This window comes from Ctenopharyngodon idella, chromosome 17 (assembly GCF_019924925.1).
Source record: "Ctenopharyngodon idella isolate HZGC_01 chromosome 17, HZGC01, whole genome shotgun sequence".
In the NCBI taxonomy this organism is placed as follows: domain Eukaryota; kingdom Metazoa; phylum Chordata; class Actinopteri; order Cypriniformes; family Xenocyprididae; genus Ctenopharyngodon; species Ctenopharyngodon idella.
In genome coordinates this window covers 23,862,236-23,882,449 of record NC_067236.1, presented here as the reverse complement: position 1 = coordinate 23,882,449, position 20,214 = coordinate 23,862,236, and the positions used below count along the sequence as shown (strand labels likewise).

At 34.4% G+C, this 20,214-nt stretch overlaps 1 protein-coding gene across 4 annotated transcripts in view; it reads left to right on the top strand.

Moving 5' to 3' along the window:
• LOC127498419 (inverted formin-2-like) overlaps window positions 1-19,873 on the top strand; it is a 36,137-nt gene extending 16,264 nt beyond the window's left edge. The window contains exons 8-23 of one of the 4 annotated variants that reach the window (XM_051867730.1): window positions 403-1,041; window positions 5,065-5,207; window positions 5,535-5,596; window positions 5,685-5,787; window positions 6,604-6,689; window positions 8,179-8,279; window positions 8,435-8,505; window positions 8,736-8,843; window positions 8,929-8,999; window positions 9,089-9,209; window positions 9,636-9,800; window positions 9,919-10,021; window positions 11,514-11,666; window positions 14,117-14,755; window positions 16,372-16,425; window positions 19,258-19,873. In XM_051867730.1, coding sequence (XP_051723690.1) covers window positions 403-1,041; window positions 5,065-5,207; window positions 5,535-5,596; window positions 5,685-5,787; window positions 6,604-6,689; window positions 8,179-8,279; window positions 8,435-8,505; window positions 8,736-8,843; window positions 8,929-8,999; window positions 9,089-9,209; window positions 9,636-9,800; window positions 9,919-10,021; window positions 11,514-11,666; window positions 14,117-14,755; window positions 16,372-16,424 — 2,618 coding nt within the window. In that variant the 3' untranslated portion in view covers window position 16,425; window positions 19,258-19,873. The remainder of the gene's footprint in view (window positions 1-402; window positions 1,042-5,064; window positions 5,208-5,534; window positions 5,597-5,684; window positions 5,788-6,603; window positions 6,690-8,178; window positions 8,280-8,434; window positions 8,506-8,735; window positions 8,844-8,928; window positions 9,000-9,088; window positions 9,210-9,635; window positions 9,801-9,918; window positions 10,022-11,513; window positions 11,667-14,116; window positions 14,756-16,371; window positions 16,426-19,257) is intronic. The other 3 variants (XM_051867731.1, XM_051867732.1, XM_051867733.1) reach the window with 3 other exon arrangements.
• The last annotated feature ends 341 nt before the right edge of the window (window positions 19,874-20,214 follow it).

Here is a 20,214-nt window from a genome sequence, read left to right as displayed (position 1 = left end):
ATTTACTTTTACTTGCTTATTTATTTACTTATAGATTCTCTTATTTACATATTTAATTTCGTATTTACTTATGTATATTAACTTACTAATTTATTTGCTTGCTATTTTACTTATAGATTTACTTCACATATTAATTTACTTATTTTACTTTCTTATTTACTTGGTTATGTACTTATTTACATATAGCTACTTATTCATTTGCTTATTTACTTATTTGGATATTAATTTACTTGTATGAATTATTTATATATTTACATGTACATCTAGTTGCATATTTATTTGCATATATTATTTATTTCTCTATTTCTGGTAAGGCTTTGGGGTTTTTTTGTCTATAGAGCTTTAATTTTGCCGGGAATGTGCTGATGAGAGTTTGTTCAAACATGTTCTCTCTTCGTTCAGCTGAGATGGATTCGTGCGAGAAGATTCTGCAGCGTCTCGTCTTCTCTAAGGAAGCAGCCAAAGGTTCTTCTGAGGTCAAAAGAAAGAATCAAGCCGTTCAGACTGAGGCGAAAGACGAGAAACTGGAATGTTCTTGCAGATCAACCAACCATGAACCACTGCGCAACTCCACGAAGCCTGTATCTTCTCCCCCTCCTCCTCCTCCTCCTCCTCCTCCTCTGCCCGGCATGCAACCTCCCCTCAAAACAGGAGCTGGACCTCCTCCTCCTCCTCCTCCTCCTCCTCCTCCACCACCTCCTGTACCAGGATCAGGGATGCCGCCGCCGCCTCCTCCTCCACCTCTTCCTGGGTTGGGTTCTGCAGGTCCACCACCGCCTCCACCTTTACCTGGAATGGGTGTGCCTCCTCCTCCTCCTCTGCCAGGAATGGGTGCACCTCCACCTCCTCCTCCTCCACCTGGTTGTGGTGTAAATGGCCCACCCTGCCCTCCTCCTCCTCCTGGTATGGGCGACGTAATCGTGGCGCAGACGTTTCATCCAATTGGGCAATACTACAGCGCCCCCGTGAAGACCGGCCCTCATCCCACCCTCAGGATGAAGAAACTCAACTGGCAGAAACTCAATTCCAGAGCGGTGACTGGTGAGATTTCAGACCGCACATCTGTGGCACACAGCAGAGCGTGAAACAGACGAGTCTGAGTCTGACTGGAATGTTTGAGCTGGAAAAATCTGTTGTTGAATGTCATGAGAGTCTCTGCGGATAAAAGCATCTGACACATTCATAGAAATGTAAATATGTAATATAATAGCCAGGGATATTATTGTTAACTAAAACTATTAAAACTTGAAATAAAGTAAACATTAACTGAGATAAAATGTGTAAAAAAAAAAAAAAAAAAAAAAAAAAAAAAAAAAAGCCTTAAGCTTATTTTATTTCAGCTACAACATTTCTCATTTTCATTTAAAGTTGAAGCACTCAAATAATTACAACTAAAACTTAATAAAATGACAAACACAAGTTTTTAAATTCAAAACTTAATAAACTAAATTCATTTTTATTAGTTTTTTTTTTTGTTTTTAAATAATTATTTACTTTAGTTATAATTAAGTTTTATATTTAAAAACCTTAGTAATTTTGTTGTTTGTCATTTATTTTATTATTTAAAAATGTCAATAGTTTTTTAATTTTAAAATTTTAGTCATTTTGTTTGTCACTTATTAGTTTTTTGTTTTAAAATGTCTAACAGAACAAAATTACTAAAATTTAAAAATTGAAAACAATAAAAATGGCAATTCAAAAAATGACAAACACAACAATTAGTAAAAAAATTACAATTAAAAATAATAAAAACATATATATATATATATATATATATATATATATAATGAGAGACAACAAAATTACTAATAATTTTACATTTAAAACAATAAAAAGAGACTTTTTAAACAAATAATAAAAATGATAAACAACAATTAGTAAAAAAAAAAAAAATTAAAACTTAAACTAAATACTAAATAGACATATTTAAAAAAACAAAAACTAATAAAAATGAAAACAAAACACAACAAAACTTTAAATTAAAAACAGTTAATATTTTGAATTGGATTTAATATTAACTTTTTATTATCAGTATAAAGTTTAAAGACTCAGTTCACAGTTTTTTGGCCAGTATCAGCATATTTAGACAAGAACAGACATGTGGAGAGAGCAGCACAGTTTGATGGGTTTTTAATGGGCCGTTTAGGAACAGCTCTGTGTGAATGAGAGCGCAATAACAGAAAGAATAGTTCACTGCACGCGTCACATTCAGGTGCACACAGGCCCGGATTAACACAGTAGTAACCCCCCCCAATTCAACGAATACGCTAGTGCAACATGAACATGTCATACTAAATATCTTTATTTCTGTCATAAAAGGCATGTATGAGGACTACATGCAAAACCATATGTTTAACAAAAGCATACCAAATAAGCAAGCCCAAGAAAGACTGTTGCAAGCAACCATATTAACAGCTGATTAACAGCAGCGAAACACACACACTGAACTTTACAAGCATCTAAGCAACCATCTAAAAGAGAAAACCGTTCCACATATTTCAAAAATCGACAACAGCGTCACACATTTGCCCAGAAATAATGGTAAATAAGCCTTACCTTCAGCAGAAAATCTTTTTTTCTAGATTTTGTGCACGCAAAATCGTTAATTAATGCTGCCTTCACGTGCTATCAGAATTATCATAAATACGAGATTCCTAGGTAAAAATTGCACATGAACATTTACATACAGTGGCAAGAAAAAGTATGTGAACCTCTTGCAGAATCTGTGAAAATGTGCAAAATTTTAACAAAATAAAAGAGATAATACAAAATGCATGTTATTTTTTTATTTAGTACTGTCCTGAGTAAGATATTTTACATAAAAGATGTTTACATATGATCCACAAGACAAAAAAATAGCTGAATTTATTAAAATAACCACGTTCATAAGTATGTGAACCATTGATTCTGAATACTGTGTGTGGTTACCTGGATGATCTACGACTGTTTGTTTGTTGTGTGATGGTTGTTCATGAGTCTCTTGTTTGTCCTTTCCAACAGTGACTGAATGATTTTGAGATCCATCTTTTCACACTGAGGACAACTGAGGGACTCAAACACAACTATTAAAAGGTTCAAACATTCACTGATGCTCCAGAAGTAAACACGATGCATTAAGAGCAATTTGAAGATCAAGGTAAATTGTATTTAATTTGTCTCCGGGAAACATGCAAGTATTTTCTGTTGCTTCCGAAGGGCAGTACTAAATGAAAAAAAAAAAATGATATTCAAGCGAAATAAGAAAACTTTGGACCTCTTCCTCCTGTTTTCACCCCCCGGCTCTTAATGCATCGTGTTTCCTTCTGGAGCATCAGTGAATGTTTGAACCTTTTAATAGTTGTGTTTGAGTCCCTCAGTTGTCCTCAGTGTGAAAAGACGGATCTCAAAATCATACAGTCACTGCTGGAAAGGGTTCAAATATGCAAAAAATGGTGGAAAACTGAAGAATCTGCAGGACCTGGAGGATTTTTCTGAAGAACAGAGCTCAGTTTAACTGCTCAGAACAACAAGAGACTCATGAACAACCATCACACTACAAACAAACAGTCGTAGATTATCAGGTAACCACACACAGTGTTAAGAATCAATGGTTCACAAACTTATGAATGGGTTTATTTTAATAAATTCAGCTTTTTTTTTTTTTTTTGTCTTGTGGATTATATGTAAACATCTTTTATGTAAAATATCTTACTCAGGACAGTAATAAATAAAAAATAACATGCATTTTGTACGATCTCTCTTATTTTGTTAAAATTTTGCACATTTTCACAGATTCTGCAAGTGGTTCACATACTTTTTCTTGCAACTGTATATATGTGTGATCATTTGAAGGGTATTGTATGTTTTATACACAGCGAAAATTGCCTGCATTTGACCGAAATTACAGAATCGTCAGCAAGCGGACTATCTAGATAGCACTGTGAATGTTGTCAGTGCACGGGACACTACATAGGCCTATAATTTTGGCTTTAATATGATTTTCCCTATAAATAGGTAAGAATAAACCTGGCGTCCTCCATGAGTCCTGTTCATTCTGACAACACAGCACTTGAATGCAACAACCGTGTAATCACGACGACTTAAATGGGAATTATGAAATTTCCGATAGCACGTAAAGGCAGCATCGATCCTCAAAGTCCCCTGACTAGTTTGGATTCAATAGCCGGCAGGGAGAGTGCAGACAGCCGCTTCTGTCTCTTTTAAGTTGAGAGAAGGATCTCTCTCCATCGCAGTTGGTAACGGGCAGGGTAAAGAACAGTCTGAGTGCAACGAATACACTCGGGAAAGCAGTCTGTAGCCCATTTTTTTCTCGTAGAATTTGCAGCATATCCTCTGGTGAACGATTTTTCGAAAACTTGATATTGCAGGTACTTTTTAAAGGTGTCTGTGTGTTGTGATATTTTCTCTCTTTTTTTTAATTTACATATATTTATATCATATGTATTTACAAATGCACAACCGCTAAGATGATGCTGCCTATCTGTTTTGATTGACGCAGACTGAGAGGGAGTAAATACACTGAGATTTGACCCAATCGCAATTATTTATATGCATATATTTTATATTCTCTCTGTATATATCATTAACTGTTCATTTTGTATCCGTATCTTTCCAGCAAAATAACACATATATATATATATATATATATATATATATATATATATATATATATATATATATATATATATATATATATATATATATATATATATATAATATATATATATATATATATATACAAAACATTAATTTTTTTTAAAGGCCTAGTCATTATCTTAATCACTTGGTGCCCCACTATTGGCTCTCGCCCAATCCCGTCTATGGATAATCCGGCCCTGGATTCACACCGAGATAATCACAAACTGAGAACGTTTATACCGAGCGTTGTGAGCCCACTAAACCTGGCTGCATTTGTATGGTTTTCTCAATTCTAACCCTACTCTGAAACTCAACCAGCTTCATGCAACAGGCCTCTGATTATATTACAGAATTTGCATTTCTGCTCATGGATGGTTTGGGACATCTGAAGCTAAGTGCGTATTTGTTTTTCTTCCTTCCATGTAGATGGTACTTCTCTGTGGGCGTCTGTCACGAATGATTCACCCCTGGAGCCGAACTACACCAGCATTGAGCAGCTCTTCTGTCTGCCGGTGGCTGAACCCAAAGACAAGAACCCGGCCGCCCCGGTCAAGAAGGAACCCAAAGAGGTGTGAGATTTAATACAGATACATCTTGCAGCTGTAGCTCAAATAGTGGAGCATACTGTAGGTCATGAGTTTGATTCCCAGGGAATGCATGAACTAAGGAAAAAAATTTGCTTTGGATCTGCCGAATGCATACACTAGCAGTCAAAGGTTGTTTATCTTTTCTCCTGTTCTGCACTCAAATATGAAGCTGTTTTCAACATTGATAATAATCAGAAATGTTTCTTGAGCATCAAATCATCATATCAGAATGATTTCTGAAGGATCATGTGACACTGAAGACTGGAGTAATGATAATTTAATTTCATTGCTTTTTCTCCTGTTTCTCAGATTTCCTTTATTGACTCCAAGAAGAATCTGAACCTGAATATATTTCTGAAGCAGTTCAAGTGGTAAGATCACATGTTTTGGACTCGCTGGTGTGTGTTCGTGTGATTATCTTGGCGAGACGTTCAAGATGTTTGATTCGCTCCCAAACAGCTCTCATGAAGAGTTTGTGGCGATGGTGCAGAAAGGAGACTGTTCGAAATTTGACGTTGAGTCTTTGAAACAGCTTCTGAAACTGCTTCCGGAAAAACATGAGGTACTTCCCAATAAAACGTACAATCGAAATGACAATTCACAAGTATTTCACATTCATAGATCTTGATGCGAATGAAATAAAGGTATTTTTGTCCACTGGAAATGTTTAAAGTGACTCCTAGTTTTGTTTCGGAGTCTCCTATAATATGTTTACATTCATCAAAGTCATAAAACACTTACATCCACTGCAGCATCAGCTCTTTTCTCTCAGTGTCTGAAACGGTTCGATCAAGGATTCGGTCTCTCTAAACTCCACCTCTCTGAGAGCCTGCTCTGCTCTGATTGGTCATTACCCTATATGGATTATGCTCTTGATTCACATTGATACAAACAGTAACAGTTTTACCGTATCAATCTCATCAAAGTGGATTTGCTTTGGCAGCAGAAAACAGCGTCTTCTCGACATGAACAACACGAACCAAACTCTTCCAGTCTCAGATACAACTACAGTGTTTGAGGGCGGGGCAAAGTAGATGCTGTTCGCCGGCAGCCAATGGGCGGGCATTATGCAAATTAGTTACAAACCAACGTAAGTTCAGGCAGTTCAGAATCACTTCTTTCTCTTGGGAGACAAAAACTCAATTTATCTTTGAAACTTTGCAGAGCTTTTACTTTCACAAACAGCTTTAATACACACTGTGTAAATTATAATATGCGAAAAAGCATAATGGGGCATTTTAATATATCTAATGACCAATCAGCAGCACAACCCACTGAACATCTGTGCTTCTGAGCTTCATTTGCATCAAATTAAATATTCAGTCTACCCTGCTTATGGTCAGTTTTGCATTTAACTTTATTACTTCAACTTCTCCAGATTGACAACTTAAAATCCTTTCAAGGAGATCCAGACAAACTGGCCAACGTGGACCGCTTTTACCTCTTACTGCTGGCTGTACCCTGGTAAAGTTGCATTAAAACCACATCTACTGAAGTGTTTGATTAACACTTCCAGAATATGCATAAGGCAGTTATTATTATGTTGGCTTGATAAAGAAATCCTAAGCTTATTCTTCTTCTGAGACTAAATTTAAATATTATCTCCTTCTAGAGCTTTAAATCTACAGCCACTAAACTCAGGACTTCAGACTGAAGTTCTTTTCTAACTGATCAGATTTGCTGTTTTCGTTAAATTTCCTATTAAACCTATGAAAAATCCCATAAACTTTCATTGTGGGGGTCAAAATATTTATATTTAAGCTTCATCCACCAATTATCTATCACTAGCAAAGCCTAGCAACTATCTTAGGACATGTTAAAACATGTTAGCAACATGCTAAAACATGCTAATTCATGCCAGTGACATGCTAATTCATGTTAGCAGCGTGTTAAATCCTGCTAACAATGTGTTAACTCATGCTAGCAACGTGTTAAAACATGCCAGCAGCATGTTAATGTTAACAATGTGTTAAGTCATGCTAACAACCAGGTAAAACTTGATAAGAATGTGTTTAAACATACTAGCAATGTGTTAGTTCATGCTAGCAACATGTTAAACATGTTATCAACATGCTAATTCATGTTCAAAACATGCTCATTCATGCTAGCAACATGGTAAAACATGTTAGCAATTTGTTAAAACATACTAGAAATGTGTTACTTCATGTTAGCAACATGGTAAAATATTACTAACATGTTAAATCATGCTAACAATGTGTTAAAACATCTTAGCAGCATGTTATAATGTTATAAATAATGCCATCAACATGCTAATTCATGTTAGCAAAGTGTTAAGTCATGTTACATGTAAATTCGTGTTAGCAAAATGATAAAACATGCTATCAACATGTTAATTCATGCTAGCAACATGCTAATTCATGTTAGCAATGCATTAATTAATGCTAGCAACCTGTTAAACATGTTAGCAACATAGTAAAACATGTTAGCAATGTGTTAAAACATACTAGCAATGTGTTGATTCGTGCTAGCAAAATGTTAAAACATATTAGCAACACTAACAACTTGTTAACTCAAGCATTGTTAAAACAGTGCTAGATTTAGCATGTTAGTAATGTTAAAATATCCTAGCAGCATGTTAAATCGTGTTATCAACATGCTGATTCATGCTAGCAAAGTGTTAAAACATACTAGCTACACTAACAACATGCTAAAACACAAGCAAAGTGTTAAAACAAGTAACATGTTAGCAATTTGATAATGCTAATTCAAGTTAGGAACAAATGCTTGCAATGTGTTAAAACATGCTAGCAATGTACTAGAACATGCAAAATAATGTTAGACACATGTTACATTAACAACTTGCTAGCAAAACAAAACATGCTTATTAAACTTTAAAGCTTTCAGACACGGCTTTGTCAAGCCAACATAAGTTTGTCCTGATAAACTTTACTTTCTATTTGTGAATTGAGTTTCTTTATTCGACCCGTCACAGTTACCAGCTGAGGATTGAATGCATGTTACTGTGTGAGGAGACGCTGTCGGTGCTCGATATCCTGAAGCCGAAGGTTGAGCTGGTGGAAACGGCCTGTGAAAGTGAGTACAAACCAGCAGATTGTGTGTGAGTAAATGTTAACTTGTTTACTGCACACTACATGTTCCAATCATCAATGCATTTGTTAATCTGTCACATCATTCAGTGTTTCTGAGCGCACACAGAATTATAATGTGAAGTGTGTGTCGCCCCGCAGGTCTCAGGAAAAGTTCACTGCTGCCCAGTTTCTGCAAGCTCATCCTTGATGTTGGAAACTTCCTCAACTATGTAAGGAAAACACCAATAAAGTGCTTTTTTGAATGTATCCTTTCATGTAGAGTGTAAATAAAGTGATTGACAGCACTTGTTCATGGAAAATGTTGTTGGTCTCTGGGCAGCAGAGAGTCATTATTGACTGTAAAGCCCAAATCACCTTGGATACTTTTTGTTTTCTGTATTTACAGTGTCTTAGTTCCTCATTTTGTGAATTTTTATTTTTTGTTTTTCCTTTTTGCCAGGGAAGTCACACAGGAAACGCTGAGGGATTCAAGATTAGTTCCCTGTTGAAACTCACAGAAACCAAAGCAAACAAGAGTCGCATCACCCTCTTACATCACATCCTTGAGGTACAGTATGGCCACAAGTGCAATAAATGGTGTTCAGTTTTGCTATGTGCTATGTTGTGAATCTCATGCATCTTGTGATTCCCAGGAAGCCGAATTAAACCACCCAGAGCTGCTGAAACTTCCAGAAGAAATCGAGGCCTGTGAGATAGCAGCCGGGTAACACAATGCTGCTGTTCTCTGAGTGTGTGTCACAAGATCAGCGCTGTCATTTCACTCTCAACTGGTGCTTTGTGTGTTTCTTTCAGCGTAAATCTGGACTCGATTCAGGCAGAAACAAATAATCTTCTAAAGAGACTGAAAGATGCAGAGAAAAGGGTGTCTTCATCAGTTGAGGACGTCAAGGAGCAGTTTTTAGGGGTTATAGAGGTAGAAAGACTTGTTTAACTGGTAATATTGTGAATATTAAGTCCCCCTGCAGTCAATAAATTATCTTTGATCATCAAAATGATATATTTAAGCTTTTTTTTCCCTGTGAAAATAGCTTGAATGTACTGTAACTTGACACCCTTGCTTCATTTAGTATATGCGGCTATGAATATGCAAATTAGTCTCCGCCTCCACTCACTCACACCAGCTCGGATTACCTGATTCACTCGGTCAACTATTGATTAAAAACACCACAAAGACACTTGATTTTTCTCCACAGGGGGGCTTTAAAAAATAAAATATTAAATTGTGAATACTGTATATACTGCTTTTTTATTTTAATATATATTAAAGTGTAACGTATTCAACAAATTATAACTTGCTATTGTCTCTTTCCTGCTTTTTTTTCCTGTGGTGTTTCTGTAGAGGAACCTGACGGTGTGTAAAGCTCTGGAGGAGCGTTTTACAAACATAGACAACAGGAAAGGAGATCTGGCTCAGTATCTCTGTGAAGACGCCGGTCAGCTCTCGCTGGATGAACTCTTCAGCACCATCAAAACCTTCCGTCAACTCTTCCTCAAAGCCTTAAAGGTCAGTGATTTGTTATGATGCTCACATGTGTATTAAAATAACACTCCTGAGTGGTTTGTTCCTGCCACAGAGATCATGAAATGTACCTGAGCACCACTTAAGTTGTTCCTTCCTGTAGGAAAACAAGATCCGTAAAGAACAAGCTGCCAAAGCTGAGAAAAGAAAACAGCAGCTGGCGGAGGAGGACTCCAAGAGACAGAAAGGAGAAGATGGGAAGATAAGTGAGTCGTTAATCTAATTAACCATCGTATGTCCATTTATTGTGTTTGTGTTATGTCTTGGCACCCATGGTCCCTCATCATATTCAGTTCAGACTCGCAGTGTTGATCAAACGTCTTTTCTTCTGTTGTGACGCTGTAGATTCAGTATTTCATTATGCTGTTCAGTCCACATCGGTGGAGGAATACAGATGTTCAAGAACCGTTAATGGGAACAAATGTTATACATTCACGTCTAGTATTTATATAAAAATAACTGAATGCAAGATGTAAACTTGGAATTCCGAGGGAAGAAAACTGCAGAATTGCGAGGAAAACAAACTGAGAATTCTGAGGGGGGAAAAGGGCAGAATTACGAGACGTAAGCTCAGAATTCCGAGGGGAAAAAAATGGCAGAATTGTGAGACATAAACTCAGAATTCCAAGGGGGAAAAAGGGCAGAATTGTGCAATTCTGCCTTTTTTCCTCTAAATTTCGAGACGCAAACTAGGAATTCTGAGAAAAAAAATTGGCAGAATTGCGAGACGTAAACTCAGAATTCCGAGAGGGAACAAACTGCAGAATTGCGAGATGTGAACTCGGAATTCTGCCTTTTTTTCCTCTGAATTTCGAGATGTAAACTTGGAATTTTGAGGAGAAAAAACAGCAGAATTGCGAGTCGTAAACTCGGAATTCCGATGGGGAAAAAATGGCAGAATTGCGAGATGTAAACTTGGAATTCCAAGGGGGAAAAAAAAAAAATGCAAAATTGAGAGAAGAAAACTCAGAATTATGAGGGGGGGAAAAAAGAGCAGAATTATGAGATGTAAGCTCGGAATTCCGAGGGAAAAAGCAGCAGAATTGGAGACATAAACTTGGAATTCCGAGGGGGGAAAAAAGGCAGAATTGCGAGACATAAACTCAGAATTCTGAGGGGAAAAAAATGGCGGAGTTTCGAGACGTACACAAAGAATTTCGAGGAAAAAAACATCAGAATTGCGAAATGTAAACTCTGAATTCTGCCTTTTATTTCCTCTGAATTTCGAGAAGTAAACTTGGAATTTTGAGGGGAAAAAACAGCAGAATTTCGAGACGTAAACTTGGAATTCCGAGGGGGGAAAACTGCAGAATTGCGAAATGTGAACTTGGAATTCTGAGGGGGGGAAAAATGGCAGAATTACAAGACATGAACTTGGAATTCTGAGGGGAAATAAGGCAGAATTGTGAGATGTGTACTCGGAATTCTGGGGGGGGAACGTCAACGTAAGTTGCGAGATGTAAAATTGCAATTGTCAGAAAAAAAGTCTGAATTGTGAGATACTGTATAAACTCGCAATTGTGAGGGAGGGAAGTAGCAATTCCTTTTTTTATTATTATTATTATTATTATTATTATTATTAATTAATTTTATTATTATTAATTAATTTTATTTATTTATTTTAATTATTATTGTCTCAGAAACAAGTTTCCATTGGTTCCCCTAACCGTAATAGAAATGTATGTTCTATCATTCCAGTCAGAAGAGGGCCTGTGCCGCAGGAAGAAGGCTGCATCGTCGATCAACTCTTGGCGGATATTCGAAAGGGTTTCCATCTGAGAAAGACTCGTCCCAGGTGCGAAACGGAAAGTGCCCCTTCTAGTGAAATGCATAGGGATACGGGACCGTCCGGTAAGAACATGAACCTGTCAGGCTCTCCACTGGCTCCAATGCAAAAGTCTCAAACGCGTCTGTTTATTTCTCTTCTGGCTTGTGCGCTGCTGTCTATAGTGAGTGGATTAAAGGGGTCCGATTGTGAGGAAACATTTATTGTATGATTAAAACAGACTAACTTTCTCTGCAGTCCAAAAAGAGCTACTAAAAGTTTATGACACACGAATACACACAACATGTGACCCCTTTAAGGCAAAAGCGTTTGCTTGTCCAGTCACTTCTAGAGTCGTGCGTGAGCAGAAGGGTGAGGAGTGTTTAGACTTTTGGGATTTGAGCCTGATTCCTCACGTCCTGCTGCTGAACCAATCGGCTTTGCTGCTTCTCTTCGCTTCTGATTGGTGGTTTACACCAGTCTGAGCTGTCAATCACGTGCCAGTGATACTAAATGCTTCATTGTTGACAAACCTGCATGTAAATGAATGTAAAATACAAGCTGTAAACTGAAAATGGGTAGTTGACATTTCAGTTGTTGTTGTGTTTTTTTTTTTTTGTTTTTTTTTTTTGTTTTTTTTCCAACATTTGCATGTTTAAGGAAAATTATTTATTTATAGCTTATAAATGGTGAAATTTCTGTTAGGTTATCTTTTAGGTTATTCACAATTTTTATTCAGCTTTGTACAGGGCTTCTCAATGAATTGAAATAAAACAATCGCTAATATAAACCCTGCGGTTTTTCCATCAAAAATATGTTAGGTGTAACGCTTGAAAATGAAGAAATTAAGACGCCCATAAATATTAGATTTTATGCAGTTGTACTGTTAAATGAGAGTTGTTATTATTATTATTATTATTATTATTATTAATATTATTATTATTAATAACAAAATAATTTAAAACTTTTTGTATTATTATAGAAAAATATTATAATTTATTAATAATACAAAAACATTTTTTTTTTACAATTATTGTAAAATTATTTCACAATTCATTAAAAAACCTTTTTTTCTATAATACAAAATTTATTAATAATAATAGTAATAATACATTTAAAAAACTTTTTATTTTACAATGAAATATTAACTGTAAAATTTCTTACATTACATTTGTAATATTTCATTGAAAAAAAAATTATATATATATATATTAATTTTATTTTTTTTATATAGGGCTGCATGATTAATTAAAATGATTAATCGCAAAATGGCTGCTTTAAAACCCTGCTTTCTTCAAAATAGTTTGAAAATGGAGAAATTGACAGTATTTTATATATAAAATTTTATTAATTGAGTTAACTTTTTAAATTGTCTTTTAAATTTTACCTTTTTATTTAATATATATTAGTTTTTAAATAATTAAAATTATATTGAATTAACTTAAGTTGTCAATATTTGCCTATTTAATATGTATATAATACATTTATATTTTATTTAATTTTTACATTTTATTAAAATTATATTTAATTTTTAGTTTTATTTTGAATTGTTCATATTTACTTCTTAATATATAATACATTATATATAAGTATATTTTATATTTATTAATTTAGAATTTATTAAATTTATTAATTTAGTTCATATTTACTATTTTTGTGTGTGTATATATATATAGTAATTAAAGATCCTCCCACCGAAATTGTCATTACTTTTTAATTATTAATAATAATAATAATAATAATAATAATATTTTATAGTCATATTGATATAGAATTACAAACATGCATAGCATGTTTAAATAGCATTTTAAAACATTCACAATTTCTTTAAAAATCAAAAAGGAGAAGAGTTTATTAAAATATGTAAATGGTGACAATTTCTTTTAGGTTATTCCTTTTTCTTTTCAGATTTTTATAGGGCTGCATGATTCATCAAAATAAAACTAAATTGCAATATGGCTGCTTTAAAACTGCGTTTTTCCCATCAAAATACAAGCTTGAAAATGGAGAAATTGACAGTATTTGGATTTTTACAGTGAAATATTTCAGTTGCATTTCTTTTGTATGTTTAGTGGGTTTTTTTGTTGTTGTTTTTTTACAGTCATATTGATATAATCACAAACAAGCACAGCAAACCTAATGCACAAAGAAAATTGCAACATTTTTATACAACATTTTGATATTTTTTTTTTTTTCCCAAATCATACAGTCCTGCCTTTTTATTTGTATTTCAAACGGTCCTGCAGTGAGACAGATATTTTGAAAGTTGTACTACTACATGTAGTCGCTCAATTTCTATTCAACTGCAATAATTAAAGAATTGGGCAAAAGTGAGAGCATGTCACACCGCAGGACACTGATGTCAACTACCCAAACACAAGCTGTGAGCTGCATGTAAACTCAGTCACAGAATCTATCATTCTGCAGGGAAAGTTGTGTATATTTTTGTAAGCAGACCGAAAGATGCTGACGTCTCCATTCTCTTATCAACACGCTCTTGTGTTCTTCAACAAATCCATCTCTTCTCCTTCCGAAGCAGCAAGTGTCAGGTCTGTCGGAGAAGAAGCTGGATCGTCTGCGGTCGGAACGTCTCCGCCGGTCCTGGATTCTTCTCCAGGAGATCCGGCCAAAGGTTGCGGCACGAATCCCAGAGGTGAAGTAACCTCGTTGAGTAACGGCGAGCCAGAGAGCCTTCCTTCAGACGTAAAGGAGCCTCGACCACCTCAAACCATCGCTGCGATCGATTCTACACTCATGGATTTACCACAAAACCTGTCTGTGAGCACCAGGACTGAGGAAAACCCTTCCACAGACACACCCGCTCAGGAACGAACCGCAGCGGATCAGACTGACGTGTCACCCAGCAGCCTTACAAATCCACAACTACAAAATCATAATGCAAATAATATCAGGTCGATGGACAATGATGCGACTCGCTCCGCACCAGTAAATACAACTGAGAGTAAAGACAGATGTGTCGACGACCCGCTGCAGTCGAGTAACGCTTACATCGATGACATCAGTAAGGAGTCGTCAGGAAACCGTGTTCCGACACCTGATGAAGCAGACGGAGTGACACCACAAGCCACGCCTACTCCTTCTGTAGACTCCGCCCACCCGAAACCTGAAAAAAAGAAATCTCTCTTCCAAAGAAACAAAAAAAGCAGTAATGAAGGTAATCTATTAATATATCCAATAAAGCTCATGTTTTTCAGCACTGCTGCTTGAAGATGAACGTGTCCGATGTGTCTTTAAAACATTTGGTTTGCAAACAGTGAATAAATATCTTAATATTTTAATAATAGTAAATGTTTAATGTCAATTTAAAATTAATCGTCAAGCTGCTGGGATATTTCTGGAAAATTCTGAAACACATTTTCCTGCAGTTCACAATCCCAGATATTGTGTTAATTGTTTGAAAGTCAGGAAAATCACATTTCAGCCCAAAATCTAAAGAAAATGGGGAATTAATGTTTGGATAACATTTGGAAAAATGAAATGCGTTTTCTTTCCAGAAAGTTTATTTTACAGTTATTAACAATTAGCATAAAGCACTACAAATACTATACTATATTATACTATAATTAAATATTTCAAAAATAGATTTAAAAATACTTAAATAATGAAAATAATTTAAATATTGACTACATTTAAAAAGGTAAACAAAAATTAACAATTTTAAAATATATATATATATATATATATATATATATATATATATATATATATATATATATATATATATATATATATACACATTTTTTTTTAAATAATTTATTAAAATTATATTAGTTACCTTTTTTTAAATTGTCAATATTTACCTTTTTATTTAATATATATATATATATATATATATATATATATATATATATATATATATATATATATATATATATATATATATATATAAATAATAAATATATATATATATATATATATATAAAATACATTTATATTTCATTTTAAAATGTATTAAATTATAATTTTTGGTTCATTATATTTTTAATTGTTCATATTTACTTAATATATAATAAATTATATGCAAGTATATTTTGTATAATTTATTAAAACAATTTATTAATTTAGAATTTATTAAATTATAATTTATTAATTTAATTCATATTTACTTTTATTTTTGTGTATATATAGTAATTAAAGATCCTCCCACTGAAATTGTCATTACAATTATTTTACAATGAAATATTAACTGTAATATTTCTTATATTACAATTGTAATATTTCATTGTAAAATATTTATTATTTTAGTCATATTGATATATAATCACAAACATGCACAGCAAACCTTGTTTTTTTTTAAATAGCATTTTAAAACAAAATTCGCAATTTCTTTAAAAATCAAAAAGGAGAAGAGTTTATTAAAATATATATATTTTGAATAATTTTGAACAATTTATTTAGAATTTATTAAATTATAATTTATTTATTTAGTTTTTTTTTTTTTTTTTTTTGTATATATAGTAATTAAAGATCCTCCCACCAAAATTGTCATTACATTATGTCATAATGGGAAAAAAATTAATTGTTCTAAAAATAGGCTTTTGATTTTTGGTTGAAATGTGAGACATTTTCTGGACTTCATGTTATTAAATTGTCATTTTATAATGACAATTCCTGAAGCGAGTTTCATTAACACTCATTCTGGCTGAATTCATCTGCTTCATATCGTCAGATGTAAATATCTGGCATTAGTGCGTTGCCTTTCTTTGTAGAGCCTTGAAGTGAATGTCAGTCATTTCTTCAGCGTGTCTCTTTCTCTTTGACTCTCTGAAGTCGAGGGTAACAGAGGCAATGGACGCTCTAAAAAGGAATGTGTGTTGCAGTAAGGTAGGTCAAACGCCGAGAACTAACACGGCCGAGCAGGACGTCCGCTCACAATCGCCTAATCGATCTCTAACCAGACCTCTCTACTTACCGACGTGTCGACTCTTCATCCATGTTATTAACATCTGTCTTTTCCTTGAACGCTGGGGATCTGTTCTGAGGGCTCGTCTTTGGCCTCAAATAAACTGTCTGTAATTTTAACCAGCATCTTAATCATGATGAATCTTTATAGTTTTCTTAAAGGGGCTGTGTGCAGGATTCAGAAACCCTTGTTATTAGCGACACCGGTGGCCGTTAAGTGAACTGCAGCAGCAGCTTACTGCTCAAAATTGAATGTGATTCAATGCTCGATATACTCATGGTGAACTTTTGTGGTCTTCGAAGTTGAAATACTTTTGAAGCGATACACTGTTAACGAACATCCCGACGCCGTCTACGCTGTTGAGAGTGACGTTTAGATGAATATGTAAATGTGTGCCGCACGCTTTTCTCACAATAACAAAAATGAGAAAGCATCTGATCATAGTGATGTGGATATGTTTGAACCAGCTCTGAGATTCACTGCATCATGTCGACAGATGAGGTCATTAAAATTACAATTATGATAGTTTGATTATAGAGTATATTTGAGACTATAGTTTGAATGAATCACGACACATTGATATTATAGTACAGAACGACTCTTTCTGTATTTTATCCTGAACCTTCGTATCGTGTGTCATGTAATGAAACACGTAAACGTCACATTCTTTTGATTTTTCCCGGCAAAAACGTTCTGAGATTTTCACATAAAAATCAGTCTACTAGCTAAAAAAATTCAGGGTGGGTCTTGTTTTTTAAGTTCGTTACAATCTGTTCACACGTTGGCAATAAAAAGTGATTAATACATGACAATTCTTACATACAGTCCCTTTAATTAGTTTGGGGTTGGTAAGATATTTTTTGTTTTGTTTTGTTTTTTTGAAGTCTCTTATCCTCTCCAAGGCTGCATTTATTTGATCAAAAAAAAAAAAAAATACAGTAAAAATTGTGAAATATTTTTACAATTTAAAATAACTGTTTTCTATGTGAATATATAGTAAAGTGTAATTTATTTCTGTGATCAAAGTTGAATTTTCAGCATCATTACTCCAGTCTTCAGTGTCACATGATCCTTCAGAAATCATTCTAATATGATGATTTGCTGCTCAAGAAACATTTGATTATTTATGGTGAAAATAGTTTCATATTTTTTGTGGAAACTGTGACACATTTGTTTTTTCGGGTTCTTTGATGAATAGAAAGTTCTAAAAGAACAGCATTTATTTGAAATAGAGTCTTTTGTAACATTATAAATGTCTTAATAATGATCAATTTAATGCATCTTAATCCTCCCAAACTTTTGAACGAAAGTGCATATTTATGTAAATGGATGGTTAAATACACAAGTGTTAAAGGGACAGTTCACTCAAAAATGAAAATTATCCCATGATTTACTCACCCTCAAGCCATCCTCAGACAAACACAATCTGAGATGCATTTAAAAATATCCTTAGTCCTCCAAGGTTTATAATGGCAGTGAATGGGGGCCCAAATTTTGAAGTAAAAAATAATGCATCCATCCATAAAAAAAGTAATCCATACGGCTCCAAGGGGTTAATAAAGGCCTTCTAAAGCGAAGCGATGCGTTTTTGTAAGAAAAATTAAAAATAACTAGCCTCCGGCGGACGACCATACACAAGTTGCACAAGTTGACTTGCGCCAAATGAGTAATCCTCTTGCGGTTTAAACAAATAGGGCTGTGCAACAAACTCAAGCTCCTCTTTTCTTATATCGAAATCCTCCGACATTTCTCCTTTAAATTCTCGTTTTAGACTTATCCGTGACCGGTGTTTTGTTTTGCTTTATCCTCTGCACTTCCGCGTTCGTCATTACATTGTGCGTCAGGTCAAAGGATACTCTTCCGCCACAAATCGACTACGGTCGTCCACTGGAAGCTAGTTATTTGAATTTATCAAGTTTTAAATATGGATATTTTTCTTAAACGGATTGCTTCGCTTCAGAAGGCCTTTATTAACCCACTGGAGTCGTATGGATTACTTTTTTTTTTTTTTTTTTTTTTTTTTTTTTAAATGAATGGATGCATTATTTTTTACTTCAAAATTTGGGCCCCCATCCACAACCATTATAAACCTTGGAGGACTAAGGATATTCTTAAATATATCTCCGATTGTGTTCGTCTGAAAGAAGATCGTCATATACACCTAGGATGGCTTGAGGGTGAGTAAATCATTGGATAATTTTCATTTTTGAGTGAACTATCCCTTTAAGTAAGTGTAAATCACACAGTAAAACGCCTGTAAATGATTGACAGCAGAAGAATGTGAAGATTCTGAACTTTCTGGTCAGTTTATCTGACCATCACAGTTACAACACGTGGGTTTTAAACTAGGGTTTTAATCTCTGTCGGTCTGTGAAGTGTGGAAGATAAGCAAAGCAAATAGTTTAGAAATGAGTCCAGATGTGCATCTCTAAATACCAAGATCATCAAATAGTGTGTGTAAAATAGAGAGATTTTTTTGTGTTTAAGAAGAGTTTAAACTTGCACTGGCATTTTTTGCTGAATATCACACAATTAACATGTTTTTGGAGTTTTACAGCATTATCTTCAGATTTGAGGCTTAAGCTCTATTATGTTTCTTTGTCATAATTTATTTTTGGTTTCCATCGTGTTTGAGCTTCAGTATTAACCTCTTCAGCAAATGGACCATCATCCCTTTCTTAAGATACCTTGGTATTATTAAAATGTCTTATGCTGCAATGTTGTTAAACATATTTTCTCCTCAAACATTTCAGGAAGCTCCAGGAAAAGGAGAACAAAAGGGAAAAGGAAAAGTTGAGCACGTTCCTGCTGTGATCCTGTTATCCCACCGGATCTGGAGTCGCCTGAGCGGAGGAACAACTAATGGCGTACTTTAAAGAAATACAATCTGTGTAAAAGAGTTTGGCCTGAAGTGTTTTTAAATGCTACATATTTAGATTTGACCAAACTATTTTTAATATTTGCACTCTGTAAGATACATTTATGATCCTCCAAAACTTTGTTTACATAAAGAGCGGTTAGAGGAGAGAGAAAAAATGTCTGATCATGAACCTTTAAGAGTCTGTACTGTTTCTGAACCCTTTAAGATCACCTGCTGTTCACTATTAATATCGCTCTGAATCATGTTAGCTTTATATATTATGAAGATGTTTGGCATAAACCCTGAAAAGTATTTTGTTCTTATAATATCAGTTCTAAAGTATTACTGTCATAAGATTTCTTAGCAGAAATGATTATATTTTGCGCTTGCAGTGGTTGAGCTGGACTGTTATTTTCATTCGAGTGTGACTTTCATATTGATGTCAGTATGTATTTTGATGTATGTCAAGAAAATCTATAAATTATATATAAATAAAAATGTGCAATCAGTGTCAAGGTTTGTTAATTGGTGCGACACCCAAGCTCACATTCATTGCAATTTGAAATGCGTTCAAATTTAAATTCATTATAGTTAAAGATGTTGTAATTTCGCCCTCAAGCCCCGCCCCCAAAGACGTGTCAGCCAATCAAAAGTCAGCAATTCCGAACGCACAAAATGATTGAAAAACAGATGGCGCTCTCCCAACTCTGTTTACAAAATCTAAATACAGGTAGAATTTAAACTGGGTTTAAAATGTTTTGTTATCGGATATTTGTAGTCAATAAAACAAATGTGATTATTATGCATTGAAGCCCCGCCTACTTCCCCGCCCACTCACGTACGTGATCGT